The sequence below is a fragment of the Pseudophryne corroboree genome, chromosome 10 (genome assembly GCF_028390025.1).
Source record: "Pseudophryne corroboree isolate aPseCor3 chromosome 10, aPseCor3.hap2, whole genome shotgun sequence".
In the NCBI taxonomy this organism is placed as follows: Eukaryota; Metazoa; Chordata; class Amphibia; order Anura; family Myobatrachidae; genus Pseudophryne; species Pseudophryne corroboree.
The window spans coordinates 378,044,635-378,071,785 of NC_086453.1; the positions used below are offsets into that span (position 1 = coordinate 378,044,635).

At 54.4% G+C, this 27,151-nt stretch overlaps 1 protein-coding gene across 1 annotated transcript in view; it reads left to right on the forward strand.

The window, feature by feature from the left end:
* LOC134965398 (scavenger receptor class F member 1-like) overlaps positions 1-27,151 on the forward strand; it is a 49,599-nt gene that overhangs the window by 20,109 nt on the left and 2,339 nt on the right. The window contains exons 4-7 of the mRNA XM_063941859.1: positions 3,161-3,340; positions 4,288-4,404; positions 4,491-4,640; positions 4,951-5,103. Of these exons, the coding sequence (XP_063797929.1) occupies positions 3,161-3,340; positions 4,288-4,404; positions 4,491-4,640; positions 4,951-5,103 (600 nt within the window). The remainder of the gene's footprint in view (positions 1-3,160; positions 3,341-4,287; positions 4,405-4,490; positions 4,641-4,950; positions 5,104-27,151) is intronic.

Consider the following 27,151-nt stretch of genomic DNA (forward strand, 5'->3'; position numbering starts at 1 on the left):
CAAGGTGTGGGCTGTCACAGCATGCACAAGGTATAGAATATCACAGCACGCACAAGGTATAGGATATCATAGCATACACATGGTATAGGATATCACAGCATGCACAAGGTGTGGAATATCACAGCATATACAAGGTATAGTATATCACAGCATGCACAAGGTATGGGATATCACAGCATGCACAAGGTGTAGGATATCACAGCATACACAAGGTGTGGAATATCACAGCATACACAAGGTATAGGATATCATAGCATACACATGGTATAGGATATCACAGCATGCACAAGGTGTGGGATATCACAGCATGCACAAGGTGTGGAATATCACAGCATACACAAGGTATAGGATATCACAGCATGCACAAGGTGTGGGCTGTCACAGCATGCACAAGGTATAGAATATCACAGCACGCACAAGGTACGGGATATCACAGCACACACAAGGTACGGGATATCACAGCACGCACAAGGTACGGGATATCACAGCACGCACAAGGTGTGGGCTGTCACAGCATGCACAAGGTATAGAATATCACAGCATACACAAGGTACGGGATATCACAGCGTGCACAAGGTATAGGATATCACAGCACGCACAAGGTGTGGGATATCACAGCATACACAAGGTGTGGGATGTCACAGCACGCACAAGGTACGGGATATCACAGCACACACAAGGTACGGGATATCACAGCGTGCACAAGGTATAGGATATCACAGCACGCACAAGGTGTGGGATATCACAGCATACACAAGGTGTGGGATGTCACAGCATGCACAAGGTACGGGATATCACAGCATGCATAAGGTAAGATAATGCCGCATGGTCTGCCCATGATAACCGAGAGACGTGACCCGGCAGATCTAATGGCCTTTATTCATCTCGCCCAGTAGGTCAGTAGTACAGAGTCTTCATAACAGCAGAATCTGCCAGAAAGTTACTTTTTATTACAACATGTAATAACATCCGCTAACGTGTTTCATAGGAAAATACTATTTTATCAATATCAGACTTGTGCACACTGTGGTAAATCCTATTGCACCATTGGGGCGGTAAGCCATATTGCACCATTGGGGCGGTAAGCCATATTGCACCATTGGGGTGTAAGCCATATTGCACCATTGGGGCTGTAAGCCATATTGAACCATTGGGGCGGTAAGCCATATTGCACCATTGGGGCGGTAAGCCATATTGCACCATTGGGGTGGTAAGCCATATTGCACCATTGGGGTGGTAAGCCATATTGCACCATTGGGGTGGTAAGCCATATTGCACCATTGGGGCAGTAAGCCATATTGCACCATTGGGGCTGTAAGCCATATTGCACCATTGGGGCGGTAAGCCATATTGCACCATTGGGGCGGTAAGCCATATTGCACCATTGGGGTGGTAAGCCATATTGCACCATTGAGGCGGTAAGCCATATTGCACCATTGGAGCGGTAAGCCATATTGCACCATTGGGGCGGTAAGCCATATTGCACCATTGGGGCTGTAAGCCATATTGTACCATTGGGGCGGTAAGCCATATTGCACCATTGGGGCTGTAAGCCATATTGCACTATTGGGGCTGTAAGCCATATTGCACCATTAGGGCGGTAAGCCATATTGCACCATTGGGGCGGTAAGCCATATTGCACCATTGGGGCGGTAAGCCATATTGCACCATTGGGGCGGTAAGCCATATTGCACCATTGGGGCTGAAAACCATATTGCACCATTGGGGCGGTAAGCCATATTGCACCATTGGGGTGGTAAATCTTACTGCACTATTACTGCACTATTGGGGTGGAAAATATTACTGTACCATTAGCGTGGTAAGTCAAATTGTTGTTTGGATTCTTAATGTGATGCAAGTAGCTTACAGCAACACACATACACAGCGCTGTACGTAACATACAGCAACACACATACACAGCGCTGTACGTAACATACAGCAACACACATACACAGCGCTGTACGTAACATACAGCAACACACATACACAGCGCTGTACGTAGCACAGAGCCACACACATACACAGCGCTGTACGTAACACAGAGCCACACACATACACAGCGCTGTACGTAACACATAGCCACACACGTACACAGCGCTGTACGTAACACACAGCCACACACATACACAGCGCTGTACGTAGCACATAGCCACACACGTACACAGCGCTGTACGTAACACATAGCCACACACATACACAGCGCTGTACGTAACACAGAGCCACACACATACACAGCGCTGTACGTAACACATAGCCACACACGTACACAGCGCTGTACGTAGCACACAGCAACACACGTACACAGCGCTGTACGTAACACACAGCCACACACGTACACAGCGCTGTACGTTGCACACAGCAACACACATACACAGCGCTGTACGTAACATACAGCCACACACGTACACAGCGCTGTACGTAACACAGAGCCACACACATACACAGCGCTGTACGTAACACACAGCCACACACGTACACAGTGCTGTACGTAACACAGAGCCACACACATACACAGCGCTGTACGTAACACATAGCCACACACGTACACAGCGCTGTACGCAGCACAGAGCCACACATATACACAGTGCTGTACGTAGCACAGAGCCACACACATACACAGCGCTGTACGTAACATACAGCCACACACGTACACAGCGCTGTACGTAACACAGAGCCACACACATACACAGCGCTGTACGTAACACACAGCCACACACGTACACAGTGCTGTACGTAACACAGAGCCACACACATACACAGCGCTGTACGTAACACACAGCCACACACGTACACAGTGCTGTACGTAACACAGAGCCACACACGTACACAGGGTTGTACGTAACACACAGCCACACACGTACACAGCGCTGTACGTAGCACACAGCAACACACGTACACAGCGCTGTACGTAACACACAGCCACACACGTACACAGTGCTGTACGTAGCACACAGCAACATACGTACACAGCGCTGTATGTAACACACAGCCACACACGTACACAGCGCTGTACGTAACACACAGCCACACACAGCGCTGTACGTAGCATACAGCCACACACGTACACAGCCACACACGTACACAGCGCTGTACATAACACACAGCCACACACGTACACAGCGCTGTACGTAACATAGAGCTATGTCTTCCCTTGCTGTAGGTTGGTTCTGCGTTTCCGCAGCTTGGACTCCGCAGCCATTTGATCTGGATAATTACACCAGCGCTAACTGCCTGTGCCCTGCCACTGCCACTGGCGGGAAGTGTCTGCCTGGATTTTATTGCCCTGAGGGCTCCACCGAACCGATTTCCTGCCCCTCTGGGTCATACTGTGGTGATGCAGGTGGGTAATAAGAAGTGATTGGAAATATATATGTATATACTGTAGTCTGTGTGCTGCTGACATGTATAGCAGCATGCATATAACTGATTGCATATATCCATTGACGTATATATTCACCTTTCTCTCTTGCTCCTCTGCAGCAGCTTTCCATGTTAGCAGGGTCTCCTCTGACACAACAGACACAAGGACCTGATCTTCTGCTGTGTGTTTTCGCTCAGCGGGCGATTAGCTATTAACTGCGTATGCACCACAATGCGCGCGCGCGTCGACAAACAACAGCAGGCATCGCCGGTCAGCAACAGGCTGGTGCGAAAATTCTAATCACACAGCCATTCGCATGCTGATTGACAGGAAGCGGAGGGCTTGGGGGTGGTGACTGACCGTTTTCTGGGAGTGTCAGGCAGGCGTTCCCAAGCGTTCCAATGGAGGGTGTGTGACGTCAGCTCCGGCCCGGATCAGCCTGTTCTCATCACGCTGTAGGAGTAAGTCCTGGGCTGCGCACACACTGCACACACTGGTCAGAACCATTCACTGGTGAGTGAGGTGCGAACGGATTTGCAGCTGTCCTCTGACTGAGGGATTTTTAGCAGCACGGCGTACACATGCGATCGCACACTTGCACGGCGTATATACACTCACCTTGAGATACATTACCTGGGACTCTGTGCACAATTACTGTATGCCTATCTCTGCCTGGCACACTGATAATTACACACGTCACACATTAGGGGAAACCTCTCATTTTATTTTTAGGCATCAGTAATTGTAAAATGTTCCTTTATACTGAGATACGTCACAGGAGCCCCATGCTGTTTCTGGGGACTAATTAAAGCTGTGTCGGTATCGCCGACATTGTAACGAGTAATCCTTTCCTGATACCGCAACCCCCAGAATCACAGCCATTTAACCTGCTGGTGGAAGTGTGACTTTGTCTTGCTCTGTTCCAGGACTTCCAGCTCCGTCTGGTGAATGTGCTGCTGGATTTTTCTGTTCCGGTGGAGCCGAGACTCCCAAACCCACCGATACAGTGCACGGGGACATCTGCCCTCCCGGGACATTCTGCCGTAAGTAGTGCAGTGGTCAGTGGTGCTCCAGTTCCCCATGTCTCCAGTGCATTGTCCATCAGTGTATCCGTTTCTTTTACTTTCAGCGAATGGGTCTCATCATCCCCAGCTCTGCCCATCCGGCACCTTCTCTGCAGATTATAGCCTAGGCAGCGTCTCTGAGTGTAAGGCGTGCCCCACAGGATACTACTGCCAAGGTCCTGGCATCACCTCCCCCACAGGGCAGTGCCCAGAAGGTATGAGACAGGCAATGTATAGAGAGTACTAGCTGGAACCTGTTGCACAAATCTCTGTCCCCACATTCTTCTGCATCCTGTGGGGGGAACTGGAGACACTGGGGTATAGCAAGGAAAGAACCTGGGCCTTTTACAATTAACCACTGTGATTTAGACTCCACCCCCTCTATACTACACCGATTGGCTGCCCCAGACTTCAGCTACTAGTCAGTGCCCCGCGGAGACGTTTTCTCATCTTCTTTCCTACTACTAAATGTTACCATTACATTATATTGCTTGGCGTTGGCATAAATGTGGTCTCCATTCGCAGGGTATTATTGCCCGGAAGGACAGATTCTGGCCCATAGCCTGCCATGTCCTCGAGGGCACCGCTGTCCAGGAGGAAGCTCAGAACCTATCCCGTGCCAGTCTGGATCCTACCAGGACGAGGAGAGACGGGCTTCGTGCCGCACCTGTGAGGCAGGTGTGTGGTCTGCGCGCTGGCAGAGGGCTGCGTTGTTCTGCGATGGGTGCAATACTGATAGCATTGGACTTAGTGGAATGTGTTTTATACACCACAAATAGATTTGATATTAGGTGCTTCTTTCTGATAATAATGGGGCCCATTTATCATTAAATATTTGCAGCTTATTCCCCGAAAACGCAAATAATTAGTATCACCCCCATGTATGAAGCAGGGATTGCAGAAGACATCTCTGATACCTGCTGCGATCCTTCCGTTCCCCGATAGGTTTATTTATATGGGGTACTGTATGTGATGCTGTCAGATTTACCAAGCTCCACAATACAAAGCATTCCTGATATTGGCCTCTACAGCTAACGCCATCTGTAGATGGCATTAATCCATTGTAGCCTGTGGGCGACAGATTGCAAATTTAGCCGGCAGAGGGTTTCCCGGAACCCACCACCTATGCATGGTCCATGGAACCACTACCACCCGGAGCACCTCACTCAGAGCCCCTGTCCCTTCGTACATCTGCCTGGTATAATCACATGCTGCAATGCGATTCTAGGCGCTAACATTGATAAATAGAGCCCATATTGTGCGATCACCATGTGCGTCCTCCTTCCTGGTGACAGTGATATGTCTCATCCTCCTTTTCTCTAGCTCCTCTGACAGCGTTATAGGCTCCCTCTGGTTACTGCCTGCTCCTACCACCTGACTGTACCATGCAGGAGGCTTATGGCAGAACCGATAGTGGGGTGCATAGGAAGGGGGCAGTGATAGGGGAGGTGTATGAGGAGGAGAGGGTCAGGTGTAGTGGTGGGAGATGCTTTGTAGGCCGCAGAGTCTGAGGGGAAGTGGATAATGCTTGGAGCAGGACAGAGTGAGCACAGGCTGGATGACCGCTATGTGGTAGTGATAGGGGAGGTGTATGAGGAGGAGAGGGTCAGGTGTAGCGGTGGGAGAAGCTTTGTAGGCAGCAGAGTCTGAGGGGAAGTGGATAATGCTTGGAGCAGGACAGAGTGAGCACAGGCTGGATGACCGCTATGGGGCAGTGATAGAGGAAATGTATGAGGAGGAGAGGGTCAGGTGCAGCGGTGGGAGATGCTTTGTAGGCCGCAGAGTCTGAGGGGAAGTGGATAATGCTTGGAGCAGGACAGTGTGAGCACAGGCTGGATGACCGCTATGGGGCAGTGATAGAGGAAATGTATGAGGAGGAGAGGGTCAGGTGCAGCGGTGGGAGATGCTTTGCAGGCAGCAGAGTCTGAGGGGAAGTGGATAATGCTTGGAGCAGGACAGTGTGAGCACAGGCTGGATGACCGCTATGGGGCAGTGATAGAGGAAATGTATGAGGAGGAGAGGGTCAGGTGCAGCGGTGGGAGATGCTTTGTAGGCAGCAGAGTCTGAGGGGAAGTGGATAATGCTTGGAGCAGGACAGTGTGAGCACAGGCTGGATGACCGCTATGGGGCAGTGATAGAGGAAATGTATGAGGAGGAGAGGGTCAGGTGCAGTGGTGGGAGATGCTTTGTAGGCAGCAGAGTCTGAGGGGAAGTGGATAATGCTTGGAGCAGGACAGTGTGAGCACAGGCTGGATGACCGCTATGGGGCAGTGATAGGGGAGATGTATGAGGAGGAGAGGGTCAGTTGCAGTGGTGGGAGATGCTTTGTAGGTTGCAGAGTCTGAGGGGAAGTGGATAATGCTTGGAGCAGGACAGTGTGAGCACAGGCTGGATGTCCGCTATGGGGCAGTAATAAGGGATGTGTATGAGGAGGAGAGGGTCAGGTGTAGTGGTGGGAGATGCTTTGTAGGCCGCAGAGTGTGAGGGGAAGTGTATAATGCTTGGAGGAGGACAGTGTGAGCACAGGCTGGATGACCGCTATGTGGTAGTGATAGGGGAGGTGTATGAGGAGGAGAGGGTCAGGTGCAGCGGTGGGAGAAGCTTTGTAGGCAGCAGAGTGTGAGGGGAAGTGGATAATGCTTGGAGCAGGACAGTGTGAGCACAGGCTGGATGACCGCTGTGGGGCAGTAATAGGGGAGATGTATGAGGAGGAGAGGGTCAGGTGCAGTGGTGGGAGATGCTTTGTAGGCTGCAGAGTGTGAGGGGAAGTGGATAATACTTGGAGCAGGACAGTGTGAGCACAGGCTGGATGACGGCTATGGGGCAGTGATAGGGGAGGTGTATGAGGAGGAGAGGATCAGGTGCAGCGGTGGGAGATGCTTTGTAGGCAGCAGAGTCTGAGGGGAAGTGGATAATGCTTGGAGCAGGACAGAGTGAGCACAGGCTGGATGTCCGCTATGGGGCTGTGATAGGGGAGGTGTATGAGGAGGAGAGGGTCAGGTGCAGCGGTGGGAGATGCTTTGTTAGGACACAGAGTCTGAGGGGAAGTGGATAATGCTTGGAGTAGGACAGTGTGAGCACAGGCTGGATGACCGCTATGGGGCAGTGATAGGGGAGGTGTATGAGGAGGAGAGGGTCAGGTGTAGCGGTGGGAGAAGCTTTGTAGGCAGCAGAGTGTGAGGGGAAGTGGATAATGCTTGGAGCAGGACAGTGTGAGCACAGGCTGGATGACCGCTATGTGGCAGTGATAGGGGAGGTGTATGAGGAGGAGAGGGTCAGGTGCAGTGGTGGGAGATGCTTTGTAGACAGCAGAGTCTGAGGGGAAGTGGATAATGCTTGGAGCAGGACAGTGTGAGCACAGGCTGGATGACCGCTGTGGGGCAGTGATAGGGGAGATGTATGAGGAGGAGAGGGTCAGGTGCAGCGGTGGGAGATGCTTTGTAGGCTGCAGAGTGTGAGGGGAAGTGGATAATGCTTGGAGCAGGACAGTGTGAGCACAGGCTGGATGACCGCTATGTGGTAGTGATAGGGGAGGTGTATGAGGAGGAGAGGGTCAGGTGCAGTGGTGGTAGAAGCTTTGTAGGCAGCAGAGTGTGAGGGGAAGTGGATAATGCTTGGAGCAGGACAGTGTGAGCACAGGCTTGATGACCGCTATGTGGTAGTGATAGGGGAGGTGTATGAGGAGGAGAGGGTCAGGTGCAGCGGTGGGAGAAGCTTTGTAGGCAGTAGAGTGTGAGGGGAAGTGGATAATGCTTGGAGCAAGACAGTGTGAGCACAGGCTGGATGACCGCTGTGGGGCAGTGATAGGGGAGATGTATGAGGAGGAGAGGGTCAGGTGCAGCGGTGGGAGATGCTTTGTAGGCCGCAGAGTCTGAGGGGAAGTGGATAATGCTTGGAGCAGGACAGTGTGAGCACAGGCTGGATGACCGCTATGGGGCAGTGATAGAGGAAATGTATGAGGAGGAGAGGGTCAGGTGCAGTGGTGGGAGATGCTTTGTAGGCCGCAGAGTCTGAGGGGAAGTGGATAATCCTTGGAGCAGGACAGTGTGAGCACAGGCTGGATGACCGCTATGGGGCAGTGATAGAGGAAATGTATGAGGAGGAGAGGGTCAGGTGCAGCGGTGGGAGATGCTTTGTAGGCAGCAGAGTCTGAGGGGAAGTGGATAATGCTTGGAGCAGGACAGTGTGAGCACAGGCTGGATGACCGCTATGGGGCAGTGATAGAGGAAATGTATGAGGAGGAGAGGGTCAGGTGCAGTGGTGGGAGATGCTTTGTAGGCAGCAGAGTCTGAGGGGAAGTGGATAATGCTTGGAGCAGGACAGTGTGAGCACAGGCTGGATGACCGCTATGGGGCAGTGATAGGGGAGATGTATGAGGAGGAGAGGGTCAGGTGCAGTGGTGGGAGATGCTTTGTAGGTTGCAGAGTCTGAGGGGAAGTGGATAATGCTTGGAGAAGGACAGTGTGAGCACAGGCTGGATGTCCGCTATGGGGCAGTAATAAGGGATGTGTATGAGGAGGAGAGGGTCAGGTGTAGTGGTGGGAGATGCTTTGTAGGCCGCAGAGTGTGAGGGGAAGTGTATAATGCTTGGAGGAGGACAGTGTGAGCACAGGCTGGATGACCGCTATGTGGTAGTGATAGGGGAGGTGTATGAGGAGGAGAGGGTCAGGTGCAGCGGTGGGAGAAGCTTTGTAGGCAGCAGAGTGTGAGGGGAAGTGGATAATGCTTGGAGCAGGACAGTGTGAGCACAGGCTGGATGACCGCTGTGGGGCAGTAATAGGGGAGATGTATGAGGAGGAGAGGGTCAGGTGCAGCGGTGGGAGATGCTTTGTAGGCTGCAGAGTGTGAGGGGAAGTGGATAATACTTGGAGCAGGACAGTGTGAGCACAGGCTGGATGACGGCTATGGGGCAGTGATAGGGGAGGTGTATGAGGAGGAGAGGATCAGGTGCAGCGGTGGGAGATGCTTTGTAGGCAGCAGAGTCTGAGGGGAAGTGGATAATGCTTGGAGCAGGACAGTTTGAGCACAGGCTGGATGTCCGGTATGGGGCAGTGATAGGGGAGGTGTATGAGGAGCAGAGGGTCAGGTGCAGTGGTGGGAGATGCTTTGTAGGACGCAGAGTCTGAGGGGAAGTGGATAATGCTTGGAGCAGGACAGTGTGAGCACAGGCTGGATGACCGCTATGGGGCAGTGATAGAGGAAATGTATGAGGAGGAGAGGGTCAGGTGCAGTGGTGGGAGATGCTTTGTAGGTTGCAGAGTCTGAGGGGAAGTGGATAATGCTTGGAGCAGGACAGTGTGAGCACAGGCTGGATGTCCGCTATGGGGCAGTAATAAGGGATGTGTATGAGGAGGAGAGGGTCAGGTGCAGTGGTGGGAGATGCTTTGTAGGCAGCAGAGTCTGAGGGGTAGTGGATAATGTTTGGAGCAGGACAGTGTGAGCACAGGCTGGATGACCGCTATGGGGCAGTGATAGGGGAGATGTATGAGGAGGAGAGGGTCAGGTGCAGTGGTGGGAGATGCTTTGTAGGCTGCAGAGTCTGAGGGGAAGTGGATAGTGCTTGTAGCAGGACAGTGTGAACACAGGCTGGATAACCGCTATGGGGCAGTGGTAGGGGAGGTGTATGAGGAGGAGAGGGTCAGGTGCGGCGGTGGGAGATGCTTTGTAGGCCGCAGAGTCTGAGGGGAAGTGGATAATGCTTGGAGCAGGACAGTGTGAGCACAGGCTGGATGACCGCTATGGGGCAGTGATAGGGGAGATGTATGAGGAGGAGAGGGTCAGGTGCAGTGGTGGGAGATGCTTTGTAGGTTGCAGAGTCTGAGGGGAAGTGGATAATGCTTGGAGCAGGACAGTGTGAGCACAGGCTGGATGTCCGCTATGGGGCAGTAATAAGGGATGTGTATGAGGAGGAGAGGGTCAGGTGTAGTGGTGGGAGATGCTTTGTAGGCCGCAGAGTGTGAGGGGAAGTGTATAATGCTTGGAGGAGGACAGTGTGAGCACAGGCTGGATGACCGCTATGTGGTAGTGATAGGGGAGGTGTATGAGGAGGAGAGGGTCAGGTGCAGCGGTGGGAGAAGCTTTGTAGGCAGCAGAGTGTGAGGGGAAGTGGATAATGCTTGGAGCAGGACAGAGTGAGCACAGGCTGGATGACCGCTGTGGGGCAGTAATAGGGGAGATGTATGAGGAGGAGAGGGTCAGGTGCAGCGGTGGGAGATGCTTTTAGGCTGCAGAGTGTGAGGGGAAGTGGATAATACTTGGAGCAGGACAGTGTGAGCACAGGCTGGATGACGGCTATGGGGCAGTGATAGGGGAGGTGTATGAGGAGGAGAGGATCAGGTGCAGCGGTGGGAGATGCTTTGTAGGCAGCAGAGTCTGAGGGGAAGTGGATAATGCTTGGAGCAGGACAGAGTGAGCACAGGCTGGATGTCCGCTATGGGGCTGTGATAGGGGAGGTGTATGAGGAGGAGAGGGTCAGGTGCAGCGGTGGGAGATGCTTTGTTAGGACACAGAGTCTGAGGGGAAGTGGATAATGCTTGGAGTAGGACAGTGTGAGCACAGGCTGGATGACCGCTATGGGGCAGTGATAGGGGAGGTGTATGAGGAGGAGAGGGTCAGGTGTAGCGGTGGGAGAAGCTTTGTAGGCAGCAGAGTGTGAGGGGAAGTGGATAATGCTTGGAGCAGGACAGTGTGAGCACAGGCTGGATGACCGCTATGTGGCAGTGATAGGGGAGGTGTATGAGGAGGAGAGGGTCAGGTGCAGTGGTGGGAGATGCTTTGTAGACAGCAGAGTCTGAGGGGAAGTGGATAATGCTTGGAGCAGGACAGTGTGAGCACAGGCTGGATGACCGCTGTGGGGCAGTGATAGGGGAGATGTATGAGGAGGAGAGGGTCAGGTGCAGCGGTGGGAGATGCTTTGTAGGCTGCAGAGTGTGAGGGGAAGTGGATAATGCTTGGAGCAGGACAGTGTGAGCACAGGCTGGATGACCGCTATGTGGTAGTGATAGGGGAGGTGTATGAGGAGGAGAGGGTCAGGTGCAGTGGTGGGAGAAGCTTTGTAGGCAGCAGAGTGTGAGGGGAAGTGGATAATGCTTGGAGCAGGACAGTGTGAGCAAAGGCTGGATGACCGCTATGTGGTAGTGATAGGGGAGGTGTATGAGGAGGAGAGGGTCAGGTGCAGCGGTGGGAGAAGCTTTGTAGGCAGCAGAGTGTGAGGGGAAGTGGATAATGCTTGGAGCAAGACAGTGTGAGCACAGGCTGGATGACCGCTGTGGGGCAGTGATAGGGGAGATGTATGAGGAGGAGAGGGTCAGGTGCAGCGGTGGGAGATGCTTTGTAGGCCGCAGAGTCTGAGGGGAAGTGGATAATGCTTGGAGCAGGACAGTGTGAGCACAGGCTGGATGACCGCTATGGGGCAGTGATAGAGGAAATGTATGAGGAGGAGAGGGTCAGGTGCAGTGGTGGGAGATGCTTTGTAGGCCGCAGAGTCTGAGGGGAAGTGGATAATGCTTGGAGCAGGACAGTGTGAGCACAGGCTGGATGACCGCTATGGGGCAGTGATAGAGGAAATGTATGAGGAGGAGAGGGTCAGGTGCAGCGGTGGGAGATGCTTTGTAGGCAGCAGAGTCTGAGGGGAAGTGGATAATGCTTGGAGCAGGACAGTGTGAGCACAGGCTGGATGACCGCTATGGGGCAGTGATAGAGGAAATGTATGAGGAGGAGAGGGTCAGGTGCAGTGGTGGGAGATGCATTGTAGGCAGCAGAGTCTGAGGGGAAGTGGATAATGCTTGGAGCAGGACAGTGTGAGCACAGGCTGGATGACCGCTATGGGGCAGTGATAGGGGAGATGTATGAGGAGGAGAGGGTCAGGTGCAGTGGTGGGAGATGCTTTGTAGGTTGCAGAGTCTGAGGGGAAGTGGATAATGCTTGGAGCAGGACAGTGTGAGCACAGGCTGGATGTCAGCTATGGGGCAGTAATAAGGGATGTGTATGAGGAGGAGAGGGTCAGGTGTAGTGGTGGGAGATGCTTTGTAGGCCGCAGAGTGTGAGGGGAAGTGTATAATGCTTGGAGGAGGACAGTGTGAGCACAGGCTGGATGACCGCTATGTGGTAGTGATAGGGGAGGTGTATGAGGAGGAGAGGGTCAGGTGCAGCGGTGGGAGAAGCTTTGTAGGCAGCAGAGTGTGAGGGGAAGTGGATAATGCTTGGAGCAGGACAGTGTGAGCACAGGCTGGATGACCGCTGTGGGGCAGTAATAGGGGAGATGTATGAGGAGGAGAGGGTCAGGTGCAGCGGTGGGAGATGCTTTGTAGGCTGCAGAGTGTGAGGGGAAGTGGATAATACTTGGAGCAGGACAGTGTGAGCACAGGCTGGATGACGGCTATGGGGCAGTGATAGGGGAGGTGTATGAGGAGGAGAGGATCAGGTGCAGCGGTGGGAGATGCTTTGTAGGCAGCAGAGTCTGAGGGGAAGTGGATAATGCTTGGAGTAGGACAGTTTGAGCACAGGCTGGATGTCCGGTATGGGGCAGTGATAGGGGAGGTGTATGAGGAGGAGAGGGTCAGGTGCAGTGGTGGGAGATGCTTTGTAGGACGCAGAGTCTGAGGGGAAGTGGATAATGCTTGGAGCAGGACAGTGTGAGCACAGGCTGGATGACCGCTATGGGGCAGTGATAGAGGAAATGTATGAGGAGGAGAGGGTCAGGTGCAGTGGTGGGAGATGCTTTGTAGGTTGCAGAGTCTGAGGGGAAGTGGATAATGCTTGGAGCAGGACAGTGTGAGCACAGGCTGGATGTCCGCTATGGGGCAGTAATAAGGGATGTGTATGAGGAGGAGAGGGTCAGGTGCAGTGGTGGGAGATGCTTTGTAGGCAGCAGAGTCTGAGGGGTAGTGGATAATGTTTGGAGCAGGACAGTGTGAGCACAGGCTGGATGTCCGCTATGGGGCAGTGATAGGGGAGATGTATGAGGAGGAGAGGGTCAGGTGCAGCGGTGGGAGATGCTTTGTAGGCCGCAGAGTCTGAGGGGAAGTGGATAATGCTTGGAGCAGGACAGTGTGAGCACAGGCTGGATGACCGCTATGGGGCAGTGATAGGGGAGATGTATGAGGAGGAGAGGGTCAGGTGCAGTGGTGGGAGATGCTTTGTAGGCTGCAGAGTCTGAGGGGAAGTGGATAGTGCTTGTAGCAGGACAGTGTGAACACAGGCTGGATAACCGCTATGGGGCAGTGGTAGGGGAGGTGTATGAGGAGGAGAGGGTCAGGTGCGGCGGTGGGAGATGCTTTGTAGGCCGCAGAGTCTGAGGGGAAGTGGATAATGCTTGGAGCAGGACAGTGTGAGCACAGGCTGGATGCCCGCTATGGGGCAGTGATAGTGGAGATGTATGAGGAGGAGAGGGTCAGGTGCAGTGGTGGGAGATGCTTTGTAGGCTGCAGAGTCTGAGGGGAAGTGGATAGTGCTTGGAGCAGGACAGTGTGAACACAGGCTGGATAACTGCTATGGGGCAGTGATAGGGGAGGTGTATGAGGAGGAGAGGGTCAGGTGCAGCGGTGGGAGATGCTTTGTAGGCAGCAGAGTCTGAGGAAAATGCTTGGAGCAGTACAGTGTGAGCAGTGCACAGACTGGATTACCGCTATGGGGCAGTGATAGGGGCGGTGTATGAGGAGGAGAGGGTCAGGTGCAGCGGTGGGAGATGCTTTGTAGGCAGCAGAGTGTGAGGGGAAGTGGATAATGCTTGGAGCAGGACAGTGTGAGCACAGGCTGGATGACCGCTATGGGGCAGTGATAGGGGAGATGTATGAGGAGGAGAGGGTCAGGTGCAGCGGTGGGAGATGCTTTGTAGGCCGCAGAGCCTGAGGGGAAGTGGATAATGCTTGGAGCAGGACAGTGTGAGCACAGGCTGGATGACCGCTATGGGGCAGTGATAGAGGAAATGTATGAGGAGGAGAGGGTCAGGTGCAGTGGTGGGAGATGCTTTGTAGGCAGCAGAGTCTGAGGGGAAGTGGATAATGCTTGGAGCAGGACAGTGTGAGCACAGGCTGGATGACCGCTATGGGGCAGTGATAGAGGAAATGTATGAGGAGGAGAGGGTCAGGTGCAGTGGTGGGAGATGCTTTGTAGGTTGCAGAGTCTGAGGGGAAGTGGATAATGCTTGGAGCAGGACAGTGTGAGCACAGGCTGGATGTCCGCTATGGGGCAGTAATAAGGGATGTGTATGAGGAGGAGTGGGTCAGGTGTAGTGGTGGGAGATGCTTTGTAGGCCGCAGAGTGTGAGGGGAAGTGGATAATGCTTGGAGCAGGACAGTGTGAGCACAGGCTGGATGACCGCTATGTGGTAGTGATAGGGGAGGTGTATGAGGAGGAGACGGTCAGGTGCAGCGGTGGGAGAAGCTTTGTAGGCAGCAGAGTGTGAGGGGAAGTGGATAATGCTTGGAGCAGGACAGTGTGAGCACAGGCTGGATGACCGCTGTGGGGCAGTAATAGGGGAGATGTATGAGGAGGAGAGGGTCAGGTGCAGCGGTGGGAGATGCTTTGTAGGACGCAGAGTCTGAGGGGAAGTGGATAATGCTTGGAGCAGGACAGTGTGAGCACAGGCTGGATGACCGCTATGGGGCAGTGATAGAGGAAATGTATGAGGAGGAGAGGGTCAGGTGCAGTGGTGGGAGATGCTTTGTAGGCAGCAGAGTCTGAGGGGAAGTGGATAATGCTTGGAGCAGGACAGTGTGAGCACAGGCTGGATGACCGCTATGGGGCAGTGATAGAGGAAATGTATGAGGAGGAGAGGGTCAGGTGCAGTGGTGGGAGATGCTTTGTAGGTTGCAGAGTCTGAGGGGAAGTGGATAATGCTTGGAGCAGGACAGTGTGAGCACAGGCTGGATGTCCGCTATGGGGCAGTAATAAGGGATGTGTATGAGGAGGAGTGGGTCAGGTGTAGTGGTGGGAGATGCTTTGTAGGCCGCAGAGTGTGAGGGGAAGTGGATAATGCTTGGAGCAGGACAGTGTGAGCACAGGCTGGATGACCGCTATGTGGTAGTGATAGGGGAGGTGTATGAGGAGGAGACGGTCAGGTGCAGCGGTGGGAGAAGCTTTGTAGGCAGCAGAGTGTGAGGGGAAGTGGATAATGCTTGGAGCAGGACAGTGTGAGCACAGGCTGGATGACCGCTGTGGGGCAGTAATAGGGGAGATGTATGAGGAGGAGAGGGTCAGGTGCAGCGGTGGGAGATGCTTTGTAGGACGCAGAGTCTGAGGGGAAGTGGATAATGCTTGGAGCAGGACAGTGTGAGCACAGGCTGGATGACCGCTATGGGGCAGTGATAGAGGAAATGTATGAGGAGGAGAGGGTCAGGTGCAGTGGTGGGAGATGCTTTGTAGGCAGCAGAGTCTGAGGGGAAGTGGATAATGCTTGGAGCAGGACAGTGTGAGCACAGGCTGGATGACCGCTATGGGGCAGTGATAGGGGAGATGTATGAGGAGGAGAGGGTCAGGTGCAGCGGTGGGAGATGCTTTGTAGGCCGCAGAGTCTGAGGGGAAGTGGATAATGCTTGGAGCAGGACAGTGTGAGCACAGGCTGGATGACCGCTATGTGGTAGTGATAGGGGAGGTGTATGAGGAGGAGAGGGTCAGGTGCAGCGGTGGGAGATGCTTTGTAGGCTGCAGAGTCTGAGGGGAAGTGGATAATGCTTGGAGCAGGACAGTGTGAGCACAGGCTGGATGACCGCTATGGGGCAGTGATAGAGGAAATGTATGAGGAGGAGAGGGTCAGGTGCAGCGGTGGGAGATGCTTTGTAGGCAGCAGAGTCTGAGGGGAAGTGGATAATGCTTGGAGCAGGACAGTGTGAGCACAGGCTGGATGACCGCTATGGGGCAGTGATAGAGGAAATGTATGAGGAGGAGAGGGTCAGGTGCAGCGGTGGGAGATGCTTTGTAGGCAGCAGAGTCTGAGGGGAAGTGGATAATGCTTGGAGCAGGACAGTGTGAGCACAGGCTGGATGACCGCTATGGGGCAGTGATAGAGGAAATGTATGAGGAGGAGAGGGTCAGGTGCAGCGGTGGGAGATGCTTTGTAGGCAGCAGAGTCTGAGGGGAAGTGGATAATGCTTGGAGCAGGACAGTGTGAGCACAGGCTGGATGACCGCTATGGGGCAGTGATAGGGGAGATGTATGAGGAGGAGAGGGTCAGGTGCAGTGGTGGGAGATGCTTTGTAGGTTGCAGAGTCTGAGGGGAAGTTGATAATGCTTGGAGCAGGACAGTGTGAGCACAGGCTGGATGTCCGCTATGGGGCAGTAATAAGGGATGTGTATGAGGAGTAGAGGGTCAGGTGTAGTGGTGGGAGATGCTTTGTAGGCCGCAGAGTGTGAGGGGAAGTGTATAATGCTTGGAGGAGGACAGTGTGAGCACAGGCTGGATGACCACTATGTGGTAGTGATAGGGGAGGTGTATGAGGAGGAGAGGGTCAGGTGCAGCGGTGGGAGATGCTTTGTAGGCTGCAGAGTGTGAGGGGAAGTGGATAATACTTGGAGCAGGACAGTGTGAGCACAGGCTGGATGACGGCTATGGGGCAGTGATAGGGGAGGTGTATGAGGAGGAGAGGATCAGGTGCAGCGGTGGGAGATGCTTTGTAGGCAGCAGAGTCTGAGGGGAAGTGGATAATGCTTGGAGCAGGACAGAGTGAGCACAGGCTGGATATCCGCTATGGGGCTGTGATAGGGGAGGTGTATGAGGAGGAGAGGGTCAGGTGCAGCGGTGGGAGATGCTTTGTTAGGACACAGAGTCTGAGGGGAAGTGGATAATGCTTGGAGTAGGACAGTGTGAGCACAGGCTGGATGACCGCTATGGGGCAGTGATAGGGGAGGTGTATGAGGAGGAGAGGGTCAGGTGTAGCGGTGGGAGAAGCTTTGTAGGCAGCAGAGTGTGAGGGGAAGTGGATAATGCTTGGAGCAGGACAGTGTGAGCACAGGCTGGATGACCGCTATGTGGCAGTGATAGGGGAGGTGTATGAGGAGGAGAGGGTCAGGTGCAGTGGTGGGAGATGCTTTGTAGACAGCAGAGTCTGAGGGGAAGTGGATAATGCTTGGAGCAGGACAGTGTGAGCACAGGCTGGATGACCGCTGTGGGGCAGTGATAGGGGAGATGTATGAGGAGGAGAGGGTCAGGTGCAGCGGTGGGAGATGCTTTGTAGGCTGCAGAGTGTGAGGGGAAGTGGATAATGCTTGGAGCAGGACAGTGTGAGCACAGGCTGGATGACCGCTATGTGGTAGTGATAGGGGAGGTGTATGAGGAGGAGAGGGTCAGGTGCAGCGGTGGGAGAAGCTTTGTAGGCAGCAGAGTGTGAGGGGAAGTGGATAATGCTTGGAGCAGGACAGTGTGAGCACAGGCTGGATGACCGCTATGTGGTAGTGATAGGGGAGGTGTATGAGGAGGTGAGGGTCAGGTGCAGCGGTGGGATAAGCTTTGTAGGCAGCAGAGTGTGAGGGGAAGTGGATAATGCTTGGAGCAAGACAGTGTGAGCACAGGCTGGATGACCGCTGTGGGGCAGTGATAGGGGAGATGTATGAGGAGGAGAGGGTCAGGTGCAGCGGTGGGAGATGCTTTGTAGGCCGCAGAGTCTGAGGGGAAGTGGATAATGCTTGGAGCAGGACAGTGTGAGCACAGGCTGGATGACCGCTATGGGGCAGTGATAGAGGAAATGTATGAGGAGGAGAGGGTCAGGTGCAGTGGTGGGAGATGCTTTGTAGGCAGCAGAGTCTGAGGGGAAGTGGATAATGCTTGGAGCAGGACAGTGTGAGCACAGGCTGGATGACCGCTATGGGGCAGTGATAGGGGAGATGTATGAGGAGGAGAGGGTCAGGTGCAGTGGTGGGAGATGCTTTGTAGGTTGCAGAGTCTGAGGGGAAGTGGATAATGCTTGGAGCAGGACAGTGTGAGCACAGGCTGGATGTCCGCTATGGGGCAGTAATAAGGGATGTGTATGAGGAGGAGAGGGTCAGGTGTAGTGGTGGGAGATGCTTTGTAGGCCGCAGAGTGTGAGGGGAAGTGTATAATGCTTGGAGGAGGACAGTGTGAGCACAGGCTGGATGACCGCTATGTGGTAGTGATAGGGGAGGTGTATGAGGAGGAGAGGGTCAGGTGCAGCGGTGGGAGAAGCTTTGTAGGCAGCAGAGTGTGAGGGGAAGTGGATAATGCTTGGAGCAGGACAGTGTGAGCACAGGCTGGATGACCGCTGTGGGGCAGTAATAGGGGAGATGTATGAGGAGGAGAGGGTCAGGTGCAGCGGTGGGAGATGCTTTGTAGGCTGCAGAGTGTGAGGGGAAGTGGATAATACTTGGAGCAGGACAGTGTGAGCACAGGCTGGATGACGGCTATGGGGCAGTGATAGGGGAGGTGTATGAGGAGGAGAGAATCAGGTGCAGCGGTGGGAGATGCTTTGTAGGCAGCAGAGTCTGAGGGGAAGTGGATAATGCTTGGAGCAGGACAGTTTGAGCACAGGCTGGATGTCCGGTATGGGGCAGTGATAGGGGAGGTGTATAAGGAGGAGAGGGTCAGGTGCAGTGGTGGGAGATGCTTTGTAGGACGCAGAGTCTGAGGGGAAGTGGATAATGCTTGGAGCAGGACAGTGTGAGCACAGGCTGGATGACCGCTATGGGGCAGTGATAGAGGAAATGTATGAGGAGGAGAGGGTCAGGTGCAGTGGTGGGAGATGCTTTGTAGGTTGCAGAGTCTGAGGGGAAGTGGATAATGCTTGGAGCAGGACAGTGTGAGCACAGGCTGGATGTCCGCTATGGGGCAGTAATAAGGGATGTGTATGAGGAGGAGAGGGTCAGGTGCAGTGGTGGGAGATGCTTTGTAGGCAGCAGAGTCTGAGGGGTAGTGGATAATGTTTGGAGCAGGACAGTGTGAACACAGGCTGGATGTCCGCTATGGGGCAGTGATAGGGGAGATGTATGAGGAGGAGAGGGTCAGGTGCAGCGGTGGGAGATGCTTTGTAGGCCGCAGAGTCTGAGGGGAAGTGGATAATGCTTGGAGCAGGACAGTGTGAGCACAGGCTGGATGACCGCTATGTGGTAGTGATAGGGGAGGTGTATGAGGAGGAGAGGGTCAGGTGCAGCGGTGGGAGAAGCTTTGTAGGCAGCAGAGTGTGAGGGGAAGTGGATAATGCTTGGAGCAGGACAGTGTGAGCACAGGCTGGATGACCGCTATGTGGTAGTGATAGGGGAGGTGTATGAGGAGGAGAGGGTCAGGTGCAGCGGTGGGAGAAGCTTTGTAGGCAGCAGAGTGTGAGGGGAAGTGGATAATGCTTGGAGCAAGACAGTGTGAGCACAGGCTGGATGACCGCTGTGGGGCAGTGATAGGGGAGATGTATGAGGAGGAGAGGGTCAGGTGCAGCGGTGGGAGATGCTTTGTAGGCCGCAGAGTCTGAGGGGAAGTGGATAATGCTTGGAGCAGGACAGTGTGAGCACAGGCTGGATGACCGCTGTGGGGCAGTAATAGGGGAGATGTATGAGGAGGAGAGGGTCAGGTGCAGCGGTGGGAGATGCTTTGTAGGCTGCAGAGTGTGAGGGGAAGTGGATAATACTTGGAGCAGGACAGTGTGAGCACAGGCTGGATGACGGCTATGGGGCAGTGATAGGGGAGGTGTATGAGGAGGAGAGGATCAGGTGCAGCGGTGGGAGATGCTTTGTAGGCAGCAGAGTCTGAGGGGAAGTGGATAATGCTTGGAGCAGGACAGTTTGAGCACAGGCTGGATGTCCGGTATGGGGCAGTGATAGGGGAGGTGTATAAGGAGGAGAGGGTCAGGTGCAGTGGTGGGAGATGCTTTGTAGGACGCAGAGTCTGAGGGGAAGTGGATAATGCTTGGAGCAGGACAGTGTGAGCACAGGCTGGATGACCGCTATGGGGCAGTGATAGAGGAAATGTATGAGGAGGAGAGGGTCAGGTGCAGTGGTGGGAGATGCTTTGTAGGTTGCAGAGTCTGAGGGGAAGTGGATAATGCTTGGAGCAGGACAGTGTGAGCACAGGCTGGATGTCCGCTATGGGGCAGTAATAAGGGATGTGTATGAGGAGGAGAGGGTCAGGTGCAGTGGTGGGAGATGCTTTGTAGGCAGCAGAGTCTGAGGGGTAGTGGATAATGTTTGGAGCAGGACAGTGTGAGCACAGGCTGGATGTCCGCTATGGGGCAGTGATAGGGGAGATGTATGAGGAGGAGAGGGTCAGGTGCAGCGGTGGGAGATGCTTTGTAGGCCGCAGAGTCTGAGGGGAAGTGGATAATGCTTGGAGCAGGACAGTGTGAGCACAGGCTGGATGACCGCTATGGGGCAGTGATAGGGGAGATGTATGAGGAGGAGAGGGTCAGGTGCAGTGGTGGGAGATGCTTTGTAGGCTGCAGAGTCTGAGGGGAAGTGGATAGTGCTTGTAGCAGGACAGTGTGAACACAGGCTGGATAACCGCTATGGGGCAGTGGTAGGGGAGGTGTATGAGGAGGAGAGGGTCAGGTGCGGCGGTGGGAGATGCTTTGTAGGCCGCAGAGTCTGAGGGGAAGTGGATAATGCTTGGAGCAGGACAGTGTGAGCACAGGCTGGATGCCCGCTATGGGGCAGTGATAGTGGAGATGTATGAGGAGGAGAGGGTCAGGTGCAGTGGTGGGAGATGCTTTGTAGGCAGCAGAGTCTGAGGGGAAGTGGATAATGCTTGGAGCAGGACAGTGTGAGCACAGGCTGGATGACCGCTATGGGGCAGTGATAGAGGAAATGTATGAGGAGGAGAGGGTCAGGTGCAGTGGTGGGAGATGCTTTGTAGGTTGCAGAGTCTGAGGGGAAGTGGATAATGCTTGGAGCAGGACAGTGTGAGCACAGGCTGGATGTCCGCTATGGGGCAGTAATAAGGGATGTGTATGAGGAGGAGTGGGTCAGGTGTAGTGGTGGGAGATGCTTTGTAGGCCGCAGAGTGTGAGGGGAAGTGGATAATGCTTGGAGCAGGACAGTGTGAGCACAGGCTGGATGACCGCTATGTGGTAGTGATAGGGGAGGTGTATGAGGAGGAGAGGATCAGGTGCAGCGGTGGGAGATGCTTTGTAGGTTGCAGAGTCTGAGGGGAAGTGGATAATGCTTGGAGCAGGACAGTGTGAGCACAGGCTGGATGTCCGCTATGGGGCAGTAATAAGGGATGTGTATGAGGAGGAGTGGGTCAGGTGTAGTGGTGGGAGATGCTTTGTAGGCCGCAGAGTGTGAGGGGAAGTGGATAATACTTGGAGCAGGACAGTGTGAGCACAGGCTGGATGACGGCTATGGGGCAGTGATAGGGGAGGTGTATGAGGAGGAGAGGATCAGGTGCAGCGGTGGGAGATGCTTTGTAGGCAGCAGAGTCTGAGGGGAAGTGGATAATGCTTGGAGCAGGACAGAGTGAGCACAGGCTGGATATCCGCTATGGGGCTGTGATAGGGGAGGTGTATGAGGAGGAGAGGGTCAGGTGCAGCGGTGGGAGATGCTTTGTTAGGACACAGAGTCTGAGGGGAAGTGGATAATGCTTGGAGTAGGACAGTGTGAGCACAGGCTGGATGACCGCTATGGGGCAGTGATAGGGGAGGTGTATGAGGAGGAGAGGGTCAGGTGTAGCGGTGGGAGAAGCTTTGTAGGCAGCAGAGTGTGAGGGGAAGTGGATAATGCTTGGAGCAGGACAGTGTGAGCACAGGCTGGATGACCGCTATGTGGCAGTGATAGGGGAGGTGTATGAGGAGGAGAGGGTCAGGTGCAGTGGTGGGAGATGCTTTGTAGACAGCAGAGTCTGAGGGGAAGTGGATAATGCTTGGAGCAGGACAGTGTGAGCACAGGCTGGATGACCGCTGTGGGGCAGTGATAGGGGAGATGTATGAGGAGGAGAGGGTCAGGTGCAGCGGTGGGAGATGCTTTGTAGGCTGCAGAGTGTGAGGGGAAGTGGATAATGCTTGGAGCAGGACAGTGTGAGCACAGGCTGGATGACCGCTATGTGGTAGTGATAGGGGAGGTGTATGAGGAGGAGAGGGTCAGGTGCAGCGGTGGGAGAAGCTTTGTAGGCAGCAGAGTGTGAGGGGAAGTGGATAATGCTTGGAGCAGGACAGTGTGAGCACAGGCTGGATGACCGCTATGTGGTAGTGATAGGGGAGGTGTATGAGGAGGTGAGGGTCAGGTGCAGCGGTGGGATAAGCTTTGTAGGCAGCAGAGTGTGAGGGGAAGTGGATAATGCTTGGAGCAAGACAGTGTGAGCACAGGCTGGATGACCGCTGTGGGGCAGTGATAGGGGAGATGTATGAGGAGGAGAGGGTCAGGTGCAGCGGTGGGAGATGCTTTGTAGGCCGCAGAGTCTGAGGGGAAGTGGATAATGCTTGGAGCAGGACAGTGTGAGCACAGGCTGGATGACCGCTATGGGGCAGTGATAGAGGAAATGTATGAGGAGGAGAGGGTCAGGTGCAGTGGTGGGAGATGCTTTGTAGGCCGCAGAGTCTGAGGGGAAGTGGATAATGCTTGGAGCAGGACAGTGTGAGCACAGGCTGGATGACCGCTATGGGGCAGTGATAGAGGAAATGTATGAGGAGGAGAGGGTCAGGTGCAGCGGTGGGAGATGCTTTGTAGGCAGCAGAGTCTGAGGGGAAGTGGATAATGCTTGGAGCAGGACAGTGTGAGCACAGGCTGGATGACCGCTATGGGGCAGTGATAGAGGAAATGTATGAGGAGGAGAGGGTCAGGTGCAGTGGTGGGAGATGCTTTGTAGGCAGCAGAGTCTGAGGGGAAGTGGATAATGCTTGGAGCAGGACAGTGTGAGCACAGGCTGGATGACCGCTATGGGGCAGTGATAGGGGAGATGTATGAGGAGGAGAGGGTCAGGTGCAGTGGTGGGAGATGCTTTGTAGGTTGCAGAGTCTGAGGGGAAGTGGATAATGCTTGGAGCAGGACAGTGTGAGCACAGGCTGGATGTCCGCTATGGGGCAGTAATAAGGGATGTGTATGAGGAGGAGAGGGTCAGGTGTAGTGGTGGGAGATGCTTTGTAGGCCGCAGAGTGTGAGGGGAAGTGTATAATGCTTGGAGGAGGACAGTGTGAGCACAGGCTGGATGACCGCTATGTGGTAGTGATAGGGGAGGTGTATGAGGAGGAGAGGGTCAGGTGCAGCGGTGGGAGAAGCTTTGTAGGCAGCAGAGTGTGAGGGGAAGTGGATAATGCTTGGAGCAGGACAGTGTGAGCACAGGCTGGATGACCGCTGTGGGGCAGTAATAGGGGAGATGTATGAGGAGGAGAGGGTCAGGTGCAGCGGTGGGAGATGCTTTGTAGGCTGCAGAGTGTGAGGGGAAGTGGATAATACTTGGAGCAGGACAGTGTGAGCACAGGCTGGATGACGGCTATGGGGCAGTGATAGGGGAGGTGTATGAGGAGGAGAGAATCAGGTGCAGCGGTGGGAGATGCTTTGTAGGCAGCAGAGTCTGAGGGGAAGTGGATAATGCTTGGAGCAGGACAGTTTGAGCACAGGCTGGATGTCCGGTATGGGGCAGTGATAGGGGAGGTGTATAAGGAGGAGAGGGTCAGGTGCAGTGGTGGGAGATGCTTTGTAGGACGCAGAGTCTGAGGGGAAGTGGATAATGCTTGGAGCAGGACAGTGTGAGCACAGGCTGGATGACCGCTATGGGGCAGTGATAGAGGAAATGTATGAGGAGGAGAGGGTCAGGTGCAGTGGTGGGAGATGCTTTGTAGGTTGCAGAGTCTGAGGGGAAGTGGATAATGCTTGGAGCAGGACAGTGTGAGCACAGGCTGGATGTCCGCTATGGGGCAGTAATAAGGGATGTGTATGAGGAGGAGAGGGTCAGGTGCAGTGGTGGGAGATGCTTTGTAGGCAGCAGAGTCTGAGGGGTAGTGGATAATGTTTGGAGCAGGACAGTGTGAACACAGGCTGGATGTCCGCTATGGGGCAGTGATAGGGGAGATGTATGAGGAGGAGAGGGTCAGGTGCAGCGGTGGGAGATGCTTTGTAGGCCGCAGAGTCTGAGGGGAAGTGGATAATGCTTGGAGCAGGACAGTGTGAGCACAGGCTGGATGACCGCTATGTGGTAGTGATAGGGGAGGTGTATGAGGAGGAGAGGGTCAGGTGCAGCGGTGGGAGAAGCTTTGTAGGCAGCAGAGTGTGAGGGGAAGTGGATAATGCTTGGAGCAGGACAGTGTGAGCACAGGCTGGATGACCGCTATGTGGTAGTGATAGGGGAGGTGTATGAGGAGGAGAGGGTCAGGTGCAGCGGTGGGAGAAGCTTTGTAGGCAGCAGAGTGTGAGGGGAAGTGGATAATGCTTGGAGCAAGACAGTGTGAGCACAGGCTGGATGACCGCTGTGGGGCAGTGATAGGGGAGATGTATGAGGAGGAGAGGGTCAGGTGCAGCGGTGGGAGATGCTTTGTAGGCCGCAGAGTCTGAGGGGAAGTGGATAATGCTTGGAGCAGGACAGTGTGAGCACAGGCTGGATGACCGCTGTGGGGCAGTAATAGGGGAGATGTATGAGGAGGAGAGGGTCAGGTGCAGCGGTGGGAGATGCTTTGTAGGCTGCAGAGTGTGAGGGGAAGTGGATAATACTTGGAGCAGGACAGTGTGAGCACAGGCTGGATGACGGCTATGGGGCAGTGATAGGGGAGGTGTATGAGGAGGAGAGGATCAGGTGCAGCGGTGGGAGATGCTTTGTAGGCAGCAGAGTCTGAGGGGAAGTGGATAATGCTTGGAGCAGGACAGTTTGAGCACAGGCTGGATGTCCGGTATGGGGCAGTGATAGGGGAGGTGTATAAGGAGGAGAGGGTCAGGTGCAGTGGTGGGAGATGCTTTGTAGGACGCAGAGTCTGAGGGGAAGTGGATAATGCTTGGAGCAGGACAGTGTGAGCACAGGCTGGATGACCGCTATGGGGCAGTGATAGAGGAAATGTATGAAGAGGAGAGGGTCAGGTGCAGTGGTGGGAGATGCTTTGTAGGTTGCAGAGTCTGAGGGGAAGTGGATAATGCTTGGAGCAGGACAGTGTGAGCACAGGCTGGATGTCCGCTATGGGGCAGTAATAAGGGATGTGTATGAGGAGGAGAGGGTCAGGTGCAGTGGTGGGAGATGCTTTGTAGGCAGCAGAGTCTGAGGGGTAGTGGATAATGTTTGGAGCAGGACAGTGTGAGCACAGGCTGGATGTCCGCTATGGGGCAGTGATAGGGGAGATGTATGAGGAGGAGAGGGTCAGGTGCAGCGGTGGGAGATGCTTTGTAGGCCGCAGAGTCTGAGGGGAAGTGGATAATGCTTGGAGCAGGACAGTGTGAGCACAGGCTGGATGACCGCTATGGGGCAGTGATAGGGGAGATGTATGAGGAGGAGAGGGTCAGGTGCAGTGGTGGGAGATGCTTTGTAGGCTGCAGAGTCTGAGGGGAAGTGGATAGTGCTTGTAGCAGGACAGTGTGAACACAGGCTGGATAACCGCTATGGGGCAGTGGTAGGGGAGGTGTATGAGGAGGAGAGGGTCAGGTGCGGCGGTGGGAGATGCTTTGTAGGCCGCAGAGTCTGAGGGGAAGTGGATAATGCTTGGAGCAGGACAGTGTGAGCACAGGCTGGATGCCCGCTATGGGGCAGTGATAGTGGAGATGTATGAGGAGGAGAGGGTCAGGTGCAGTGGTGGGAGATGCTTTGTAGGCAGCAGAGTCTGAGGGGAAGTGGATAATGCTTGGAGCAGGACAGTGTGAGCACAGGCTGGATGACCGCTATGGGGCAGTGATAGAGGAAATGTATGAGGAGGAGAGGGTCAGGTGCAGTGGTGGGAGATGCTTTGTAGGTTGCAGAGTCTGAGGGGAAGTGGATAATGCTTGGAGCAGGACAGTGTGAGCACAGGCTGGATGTCCGCTATGGGGCAGTAATAAGGGATGTGTATGAGGAGGAGTGGGTCAGGTGTAGTGGTGGGAGATGCTTTGTAGGCCGCAGAGTGTGAGGGGAAGTGGATAATGCTTGGAGCAGGACAGTGTGAGCACAGGCTGGATGACCGCTATGTGGTAGTGATAGGGGAGGTGTATGAGGAGGAGAGGGTCAGGTGCAGCGGTGGGAGAAGCTTTGTAGGCAGCAGAGTGTGAGGGGAAGTGGATAATGCTTGGAGCAGGACAGTGTGAGCACAGGCTGGATGACCGCTGTGGGGCAGTAATAGGGGAGATGTATGAGGTGGAGAGGGTCAGGTGCAGCGGTGGGAGATGCTTTGTAGGACGCAGAGTCTGAGGGGAAGTGGATAATGCTTGGAGCAGGACAGTGTGAGCACAGGCTGGATGACCGCTATGGGGCAGTGATAGAGGAAATGTATGAGGAGGAGAGGGTCAGGTGCAGTGGTGGGAGATGCTTTGTAGGCAGCAGAGTCTGAGGGGAAGTGGATAATGCTTGGAGCAGGACAGTGTGAGCACAGGCTGGATGACCGCTATGGGGCAGTGATAGAGGAAATGTATGAGGAGGAGAGGGTCAGGTGCAGTGGTGGGAGATGCTTTGTAGGTTGCAGAGTCTGAGGGGAAGTGGATAATGCTTGGAGCAGGACAGTGTGAGCACAGGCTGGATGTCCGCTATGGGGCAGTAATAAGGGATGTGTATGAGGAGGAGAGGGTCAGGTGCAGTGGTGGGAGATGCTTTGTAGGCAGCAGAGTCTGAGGGGTAGTGGATAATGTTTGGAGCAGGACAGTGTGAGCACAGGCTGGATGTCCGCTATGGGGCAGTGATAGGGGAGCTGTATGAGGA